The sequence below is a fragment of the Colias eurytheme genome, chromosome 15 (assembly GCF_061535395.1).
Source record: "Colias eurytheme isolate Ceu_HAF_F1 chromosome 15, ilColEury1 Martin Lab GWU primary, whole genome shotgun sequence".
NCBI classification, from domain to species: domain Eukaryota; kingdom Metazoa; phylum Arthropoda; class Insecta; order Lepidoptera; family Pieridae; genus Colias; species Colias eurytheme.
In genome coordinates this window covers 11,067,915-11,078,441 of record NC_142994.1, presented here as the reverse complement: position 1 = coordinate 11,078,441, position 10,527 = coordinate 11,067,915, and the positions used below count along the sequence as shown (strand labels likewise).

Here is a 10,527-nt window from a genome sequence, read left to right as displayed (position 1 = left end):
TCCTGCCTGTCGAAAATACTATAATAGCATGTAATAAAGTTTTTTCCCTTTCAAACCTATTTATTTTCACTATATTTTCTTGTTACAAGTTAATGTTCATACTGAAATCTCCAGTGTATTAGATATAAGCTTCTTGCTTGCTGAGAAGGCATTATATTGAAGTTTGAAGTTAAATTATTGTTCTATGGCAATAATAATTAAAACAAAAATAGATTAATGTGTTTATCGATATAACAATAATATGCAAAATAATAAACACCTAGATAGATATGTTAAGATTATGGAGATCTATTGCGGTAGAATATCAATGAATTAGATAGCAATTCAACATTCTTATATCAAGAATCACTATTAATTGTAGTCGGAAACGTATTTCGTAATCAGTCTACGACCTACGTCACTTATCGTCACAGACTATATTAATATTGCGTCACTGACGCAGGAAAATCGGTATGATTCATTTATCTTTTTACAATGGCACTAAATTACTCCAACCCAAGCTCCAACCACATCTCAAACATAGCACATGACAAAATTTATGGCTGGTGTTGTCAATATTAATTTAGTTCAAGCAAGGCCTTGGAAAAGTTATGTATTGTCGAGTGTTATGGAAAATTGTAATAAAATATGATGATTTTTCTGTTTAATTTTATGCGAGTCGTTTACATTATTATAAATATGTACTTTAATTTGACGAATTTAAAGGAACGTGATTAGGTAATTTATTCGTTATGTCGCCCGCGACCTCAATAATTAAACATGAAAAAATTCATTTATAATAACTGTACTTACCTAAGTATGTAATCAGGTAAATGAAGAGAAGTTCTTAAAATAAAATTATATATATTTTTTTAATTAAAAATTACACTAACGTAGTGCGATTTTCGAATAATACATAAATTGAGATAACTGTTGAATTGCTGACGAAGAAAATTTAAATTTTTCGACAGTAATTAAATTACATATTATAAGTATTTGTCTATGATCTCAAAATATTAAGTAACGGTTTGGTATTTAGTGCTTGATGTTACTGATAGGATATGAAGATATAAAAATCTCTAAAACGCAAAAAACTCTAATCGCTGTACATAATAATATTCTCGAAATAAAACACAAAAAACAATTCAACGTTTATTAACATTAGTGGGATTGAGCACAAAATGGTTGTTCCTCGGCCACACACGCACACCAGAACGCACTACACACACAGCAGCGAACACACACGCGAACGCACAAGCGACCAATAGCAGCCATCGCGCGCCTTCCACGTAGTCGAGGAGTGAATGGACCCGCTGCAGTTCCCCGCGTAGTTCCTCGGGAATGCTGGCACCCTGGAATTCGAAATTCGAAATGGTCATTATAGTTTTTTTTTCTATACTTTTTTCTGAGTGGCCAGATCAGATTATAATATAATCTGATAAAATAATCTGAGGTGGCAAGAATGTTGCATCTAATGTCATGTGTAATTTTTTAAATATTTTACAGGCAATGATCGTGCTAATATTTTGTAAGAATAATAATATGTTAGAAGGAAATTAGTATCTAGTACCGTACCGCATAGTATACCGTAAAAATAATTCTATGATATAATTAAACTTTTACTAAGTATAATTATTATAAAATAATCTGAGGTGGCAAGAATGTTGCATCTAATGTCATGTGTAATTTTTTAAATATTTTACAGGCAATGATCGTGCTAATATTTTGTAAGAATAATAATATGTTAGAAGGAAATTAGTATCTAGTACCCTCCGCTAGGAGTAATTGTATTCTATGCTAGTACCGTACCGCATAGTATACCGTAAAAATAATTCTATGATATAATTAAACAGTAGAAATTTGAACCCTAAATTTAAAATGTATCTACAATTAAAATGAAAATGAACTTATTATAATTTATTAAAGCCCTTTTTAGGGTTCCGTAGCCAAAATGGCAAAAACGGAACCCTTATAGTTTCGTCATGTCCGTCTGTCCGTCTGTCCGTCTGTCCGTCTGTCCGTCTGTCACAGCCGATTTACTCGGAAACTATAAGTACTACAGTGATGAAATTTGATGGGAATATGTGTTGTATGAACCGCTACAAAAATATGACACTAAATAGTAAAAAAAAGAATTGGGGGTGGGGCCCCCCATACATGTAACTGAGGGATGAAATTTTTTTTTTCGATGTACATACCCGTGTGGGGTATCAATGGAAAGGTCTTTTAAAATGATATAAAGTTTTCTACAAAACATTTTTCTTAAAGTGAACGGTTTTTGAGATATCAGCTCTCAAAGTCGTAAAAAGTATGTCCCCCCCCCTCTATTTTTATAACTACGGGGTATAAAATTCTAAAAAAAATAGAGGTGATGCATGCTAATTAACTCTTTCAACGATTTTTGGTTTGATCAAAGTATCTCTTATAGTTTTTGAGATAGGTTGATTTAACTGTAATTTATTATATTTGCTGCTACGGAACCCTTTGTGCGCGAGCCCGACTCGCACTTGGCCGGTTTTATTCAATTATAGATGAAGATCAATTTAAGAGTTTTCAATTTAATAAACTATGAAATACGAATAATACCTACCTATTAGTTTTAATCATGAATTCTTGAATATACAAGAAGAATTTTCGGTAAAGAATTGTTTAAACAGGTTAGGTAAAAGTGTGCTCGTTAAAAAGCGATATTTTATAGAGATTGATTATACTGTTATCGCAGGATTGTCTGCGCTGAAGTACCTACTATTTACCTAGATTTACATTAATTTATCTATGATCTACGTTCCTATTAAATTTTCTTAGCCATTTTGTTTTCTTAACTCTTAAGAGTTTAGGAATATATTTTTATTACAAACCACCACCATATATATTCTATCTTATGTCTTTAACTGTTTAAATATTTTAATAGTGCATCTAAATAGAATGATCATTGTTTTCTATTCAAAATTTTATAAAATCTAATCACATAATAATATGTGCTAAACCTACGGTCTACGGAATGTTTCATCTCATTTCACGATTCAGAAGTCTTTCAGTCTTTTCAGATGCTATCAAGTACAATAGTCAATCTATTACAATTACATAGTAAATCACTCACAGCTGCAAATCTATTGCGGAAGTAAATCTAATACAGTAGTTAATCTAGTAGTAAATCAATTACCGCACTATCTAATACATCTGCAAATCTATTGCACTAGTAATTCCAATAGTTAATAGTAAATCCATACTAATATTATAAATGCGAAAGTAACTCTGTCTGTCTGTTTGTTACTCAATCACGCCTTAACTACTGAACCAATTTGCATGAAATTTGGTATAGAGATATTTTGATATCCGAGAAAGGACATAGGCTACTTTTATCCCGGGAAATAGGATAGGTTTTATCCCGGAAATCCCACGGGAACGGGAACTATGCGGGTTTTTCTTTGACTGCGCGGGCGAAGCCGCGGGTAGAAAGCTAGTGAACGTATAATTACCTCTTCAATCCACAAGAGTGGAAACAGTCCGGTTTGTACGGTCTGCAGCTGCGGCACGCCAGGAATGTTCCGTAACTCTATGTTGAACTGTATTCTTTGAGATCCTTTTAATACTACACCGGTTTTCTGGAATGAAATTAATGTACCTATTAATTAGATATTTATTTAATACATAAGTTTTAGATTAAGCAAGTAATTAAGTAGGTAAGGAAGAAGGTTTCTTCAGAGATAAGTAAATAAGTAGTAAAACTACTAACTTGTACGTTTTATTTTGACTATTAGGTATGGTACCTATGGTAGGTACCATAGATAATAAAAAACTGAACTAGTAATAGTAGGTACGTGAGATCCGTTCCCAGTGTATTTTTGTATTTCCCTGAATAATTTATTAATAAATATTAGGTATAAAGAATGAAGATGATTTATCGAACTCACGGACAGGTAGTTTACGCGTTATGTCGAAATAATGAATACTGATAGAAAAATTGCCCAGATGTTTTCATTACTGAATCTTAATATTTCCCTTGAAATTTCTAATAAAGAAAACGTCTAAAAATATTGCCAGTTGTTCTTAAAAAAAATCTTAAACACAAAGCAAAATAAACAAATCGTTGTTATTTGAGCTGAAAATTAGGTTCTGTTTGTTCCTGCAGTACCTAATTCCCTTCGTAGGATTTTCACATCATAAATTCTATCTCTATATTGTACATAAATGGCCTTGCTACATCTCTATTATATTTCTTTCTAAATACTTACAGGGTCCATAAAAACAAAACTCGTATGTTTATCATGATCTGGTTTGATGCCGCCATCAAAATAGTCCAATAGTTCTTCAGACGCAAGATAAAAGTGGGGCAAGGACAATATAGCTGGTGCTCCCTTACATGGCATGAGGTTCATCACACCCATGATCAGGCAGCCGTCGTGTTTACTGCTCCAATTCCTATTTAAAAATCAATTTTTAATATTACTTATATATAGGAATTGTAATGCTAGAGCTTAAAATTAAAATTCAACGAAGTTCGCACTCAATCGATATAGTATTGTAATTATTGATTTTACACTCTACTATGTTCAAAAATAACACATTGTAATCCATTATGCGTGTTTTCCCAATTATATTTACAAAGCTATCAATTTCTCTAATTAAAAAAGAAACCCAAACTTTTACACAAGCTTTCGTTCAAATAATTGAACAGAGTTTAAAATAAACTGCTGTATTGCATGGAAACGATGAACAATCACATTACCCATGTAAATATTTAAAGTTTCATGTATTCATTGCATAAAATCGGCAGGTAGGTAGTGAATTTTATTTTTGGAGTATGAGAAAATAGTTTTTAATAAAAGTTAACTAACAGATTTATTAACTACTTACAACATGTTCTGGAGTGCTTTAAATCTTATTTCGGCATAGGAAAAGCGAACTAGGGCATACCATAATATTATCTTTTTCATATGAGAATTCGCGAATATCATTGCTCTATCTTTGTGTGCGTTCTTTCTATGTAGGTATCCAAAGTTAGTACCGTGCGAAAAAAATCCACCCATGGACTTGGTATAATATTATGACATCGGTATTTAAACTAAAATTCCCTGTCTTTGACATAGATATTATATAAAACTTTATTATAGTATCTATGACGAATTATACTAACTTTTGACAGAAGCACTTGTTGGCGGGGTTAGCGCTTTTGGCGGCAAACGCCATCTTGTCTATTTCGTAGTATAGCGCGCTCATGTTGTACACTTCTCGGCGACCAACATACGCTGCGTAAACTGATCTGAAAATTAAAGATTTTGTAATTAATTGGAAATGTTTGTTAATTGTATTACGCTAGATATTATGTATGCGCTAGTTTTCTTATATATGTACTCTCACATATACAAGTAGGTACATAATATAAGAAAACTAGCGCATACATAGTTGAATGAAGTTTCATTCAACTACCTATTTTTTGGGGATAAATAATTATTTTAACAAACGCGGCCACTTTCTAAAATTAGACTGGATGAGATAAATACAAATCTTCTTATACAGGGTGTCCCAAAAGGTTACGTAGCTAGGAAGAGGGGTGATAGGGGTGGTCATGAGAGTCACCAGAAAAATAAAAAAAAAATTCCCCTCTGGGTATTAAAAAAATAAAAGGCATTTATAAAAAAAATTAAAATTTTATACTTTGTGAGGCGATTTTGCCCCCCATGACCTACAATTATTGGTATATTAAAAAAAAATTGCTGTTATTCTATCGTCAATAACCCTTTTTTAAATTGAAATAAGAAAAACAATACATATCTAACCAATATTTTAAAGAAAATTAAGTTTTTGTCCAATCAAGGACTTAGTAATTACGATTTCACTCAACTTCCTCTAAGTGTACTGAAAAAAAAAGTACTATGCAACTCCGGCAAGTAACTTAAAAAGATAGGTAATTTTATTGCAATTCCAAAATGGTATAACACTTACTTGAAAAATTCTTATTAGGATATGTAAAGATAATTTTAGGGAACAATACCCCAGCAGAACAAAACATACCAATAACAATGTAACCAAACTAAACACGTTTGGTGGTTCACGTTGGGTCTGTTACCACGCGATTATCCTGCGAGACTTGCATTTTGTCGTAGGATGTTGCGCATGCATAGGGAGGACCCTCAATTTTTTAATAAAATACTGTGGTCCGACGAGTCTACTTTTAAAAAGGACGGATACATGAACCTACACAATTTGCACGAGTGACACGTAGAAAATCCCCACCTACTAGAGAAGATCGGTCCTAATATCGTTTTAAAGTGAACATGTGGACCGGAATACTAAATGGTAAATTAATAATAGGACCCTTTGAGCTACCTGAGGCACTGACTGGAGAGGCGTACTTACACTTCGTACAAAACGAATTACCAAATCTATTGGAAGATGTGCCGCTAGAAATAATGAGGAATATGTGGTTCCAGCATGATGGGTGCCCAGCACATTATGCACGTCCTGTAAGGGATTTCCTAGATGAAGAATAACCCTGGTAGGTGGATGGGAAGGGCCGGTGCTATAGCGTGGCCAGCTCGTTCACCGGATTTAAACCCGTTAGACTTTTTTTACTGGGATGCTATAAAAGAAAAAGTTTACGGAAAACCCATCAGGGACTTGTCTGACTTGAGGGCGAGGATTACAGAGGCCGCGGAATCAATAAACAATAGAAGATTTGCCCGCCATATCTCCCGCTCATTTTAAAACGATGTAGGGCGTGTATTTATGTTGGTGGTAGACATTTCGAGCATTTTGTTTAAATAAATAATTACGATTTTGTTTCATTTTTGAGTTTCAATTAAAACCAGTGCAATAAAATATTATTTATCTTTTTAAGTTTTAAGGAACAGAATAGACATTTAAAAATGTACTATTTGCGTACGAGTTTGAGACTATTGTTTTATTGGTATGTTTGTAGGGTATTGTTCCCGAAAATTATCTTTACATATCCTAATAAGAATTTTTCAAGTAAGTGTTATACCATTTTGGAATTGCAATAAAATTACCTAACTTTTTAAGTTACTCGCCGGAGTTGCATAGTACTTTTTTTTTTCAGTACACTTAGAGGAAGTTGAGTGAAATCGTAATTACTAAGTCCTTGATTGGACATAAACTTAATTTTCTTTAAAATATTGGTTAGATATGTATTGTTTTTCTTATTTCAATTTAAAAAAGGGTTATTGACGATAGCATAACAGCAATTTTTTTTTAATATACCAATAAATGTAGGTCATGGGGGGTAAAATCGCCTCACAAAGTATAAAATTTTAATTTTTTTTATAAATGCCTTTTATTTTTTTAATACCCAGAGGGGAATTTTTTTTTAATTTTTCTGGTGACTCTCATGACCACCCCTATCACCCCTCTTCCTAGCTACGTAACCTTTTGGGACACCCTGTATATAAAAATGAATCGCAATATGTGTTGGTAAGCGCATAACTCGAGAACGGCTGAACCGATTTCGATAATTCTTTTTTTATTATATTCCTTGAAGTACGAGGATGGTTAGTACGTATGTAGAGAAAACGTAAACATGTACCACGGGCGAAGCCGGGGCGGACCGCTAGTATGAAATAATGGCAACCATTATTTTCAATTATTTTGTGATGATAAAATATATTTTATGGACAATTTTCTTGATAACGATGAAAATAAATTATTTACGCCTACACGGTAGGTACACCAGCTGATAACTTTAAGGTATCTGACTAAAATTAGTAAAAAATAAAGCGTTGTTCTTGTAATTTTTCATGTCAGGTTGAAATTGTTAGTAACATTTCAATATTATTTATAGACTAGCAGTCCGCCCCGGCTTCGCCCGTGGTACATATTTCGCAATAAAAAGTGGCCTATGTCCTTTCTCGGGTATCAAAATATCTCTTTACCAAATTTCATGCAAATTGGTTCAGTAGTTAAGGCGTGATTGAGTAACAGACAGACAGACAGAGTTACTTTCGCATTTATAATATTAGTATGGATGTGCTATTTATTAAATAGGTTTGAAGTTGGTGCCGAACATTAAGCACTTAGTATTAAGCCCGTGCACCGACATCAAACCTTTTTAATAAATAGCACATATAAATAACTAGATTTCCGCCCGCGGCTTCGCCCGCGTTTTCAAAGGAAAACCCGCATAGTTCCCGTTCCCGTGGGATTTCCGGGATAAAGTACCTATCCTATGTGTTAATCCAAGTTACCCTCTATATGTGTGCTAAATTTCATTGTAATCGGTTCAGTAGTTTTTACGTGAAAGAGTAACAAACATCCATACATCCATACATCCATACATCCATACATCCATACATCCATACATCCATACATCCATACATACATCCATACATCCATACATCCATACATCCATACATCCATACATCCTTACAAACTTTCGCCTTTATAATATTAATAGGATATGTAGTAAATAATTATGAAATCTTTTTTATGGTACGGGAGCTATTAACGTTTTAAAAAAAGTCATTTTAGTATAGTTGGGTTTTTGATATACTGTTTCTCTTGCTATTTCGGTTAGAGTCCGCGCTGTCTGGCTGGCGGTAGTGGTTGCGTTTATTAGTGCGCACAGGAAAATATCCGTAATTTAAAGTCATTTATTAACGCGTAATTTTTTATCTTTTGCCTTTAGATAGATCCATCAGACATAAATGTGTTATTGCAAGACGTTTTTTTCGTTGTTAAATAGGTGCCATACGCAATTTTTTATTTCAAAATCATTAAAATGTCATCGAAATAAGTGAAATTACATGAATGAAAATTAAGCTCTACGTGCGATTATAGCTTTTTTGAAAATTAAGCCTCCGTGCGATTAGAGCTTTTTGTGAAAATTAAGCTCTCCATGCGATTAGAGCTTTTTGTGAAAATTAAGCTCTCCATGCGATTAGAGCTTTTTGTGAAAATTAAGCTCTCCGTGCGATTAGAGCTTTTTGTGAAAATTAAGCTTTCCGTGCGATAAGAGCTTTTTGTGAAAATTAAGCTCTCCATCCGATTAGAGCTTTTTGTGAAAATTAAGCTCTCTGTGCGATTAGAGCTTTTTTTTGAAAATTAAGCTTTCCGTGCGAATAGAGCTTTTTGTGAAAATTAAGCTCTCCGTACGATTAGAGCTTTTTAAGAAAATTAAGCTCTCCATGCGATTAGAGCTTTTTGTGAAAATTAAGCTCTCCGTGCGATTAGAGCTTTTTTGAAAATGAAGCCTCCGTGCGATTAGAGCTTTTTGTGAAAATTAAGCTCTCCATGCGATTAGAGCTTTTTGTGAAAATTAAGCTCTCCGTGCGATTAGAGCTTTTTGTGAAAATTAAGCTTTCCGTGCGATAAGAGCTTTTTGTGAAAATTAAGCTCTCCATCCGATTAGAGCTTTTTGTGAAAATTAAGCTCTCTGTGCGATTAGAGCTTTTTTTTGAAAATTAAGCTTTCCGTGCGAATAGAGCTTTTTGTGAAAATTAAGCTCTCCGTACGATTAGAGCTTTTTAAGAAAATTAAGCTCTCCATGCGATTAGAGCTTTTTGTGAAAATTAAGCTCTCCGTGCGATTAGAGCTTTTTATGAAAATTAAGCTTTCCGTGCGATTAGTTTTTTGTGAAAATTAAGCTCTCCGTGCTATGAGAGCTTTTTGTGAAAATTAAGCTCTCCGTGCGATGAGTTTTTTGTGAAAATTAAGCTCTCCGTGCGATTAGAGCTTTTTGTGAAAATTAAGCTCTCCATGCGATTAGAGCTTTTTGTGAAAATTAAGCTCTCCGTGCGATTAGAGCTTTTTATGAAAATTAAGCTTTCCGTGCGATTAGTTTTTTGGAAAAATTAAGCTCTCCGTGCTATGAGAGCTTTTTGTGAAAATTAAGCTCTCCGTGCCATGAGCTTTTTGTGAAAATTAATCTCTCCGTGCGATTAGAGCTTTTTGTGAAAATTAAGCTTTCCGTGCGATTAGAGCTTAATGAGAAAAATTAAGCTATCCGTGCGATGAGAGTTTTTTGTGAAAATAAAGCTGCGTGCGATTAGTTTTTTTGTGAAAATTAAGCTTTCCGTGCGAATAGAGCTTTTTGTGAAAATTAAGCTCTCCATGGGATTAGAGCTCTTTGTGAAAATTAAGCTCTCCGTGCGATTAGAGCTTTTGTGTAAATTAAGCTTTCCGTGCGATATGAGCTTTTTGTGAAAATTAAGCTCTCCATGCGATTAGAGCTTTTTGTGAAAATTTATCTCTCCGTGCGATTAGAGCTTTTTGTGAAAATTAAGCTCCGTCCGATTAGAGCCTTAAATGAAATTTAAGCTCTCCATGCGATTAGTTTTTAGTGAATATTAAGCTTTCCGTGCGATTAGAGCTTTTTATGAAAATTAAGCTCTCCGTGTGATTAGAGCTTCTTGTGAAAATTAAGCTCTCTGTGTGATTAGAGCTTCTTGTGAAAATTAAGCTTTCCGTGTGATTAGAGCTTTTTGTGAAAATTAAGCTCTCCATGCGATTAGAGCTTTTTTGTGAAAATTAAGCTTTCCGTGCGATTAGAGCTTTTTGCGAAAATTAAGCTCTCCGTGCGATTAGAGCTTTTTG

The 10,527-nt window shown here is 33.6% G+C and overlaps 1 protein-coding gene across 1 annotated transcript in view; it reads right to left on the bottom strand.

Annotated features, from left to right (window-relative positions):
• Nucleotides 1-1,118: 1,118 nt before the first annotated feature.
• LOC149902573 (sensory neuron membrane protein 2-like) overlaps nucleotides 1,119-10,527 on the bottom strand; it is a 30,973-nt gene continuing 21,564 nt past the window's right edge. The window contains exons 7-10 of the mRNA XM_090110524.1: nucleotides 5,117-5,242; nucleotides 4,215-4,401; nucleotides 3,459-3,584; nucleotides 1,119-1,331 (exon numbers count right to left, since the gene is read on the bottom strand). Coding sequence (XP_089966650.1) covers nucleotides 1,125-1,331; nucleotides 3,459-3,584; nucleotides 4,215-4,401; nucleotides 5,117-5,242 — 646 coding nt within the window. The 3' untranslated portion in view covers nucleotides 1,119-1,124. The remainder of the gene's footprint in view (nucleotides 1,332-3,458; nucleotides 3,585-4,214; nucleotides 4,402-5,116; nucleotides 5,243-10,527) is intronic.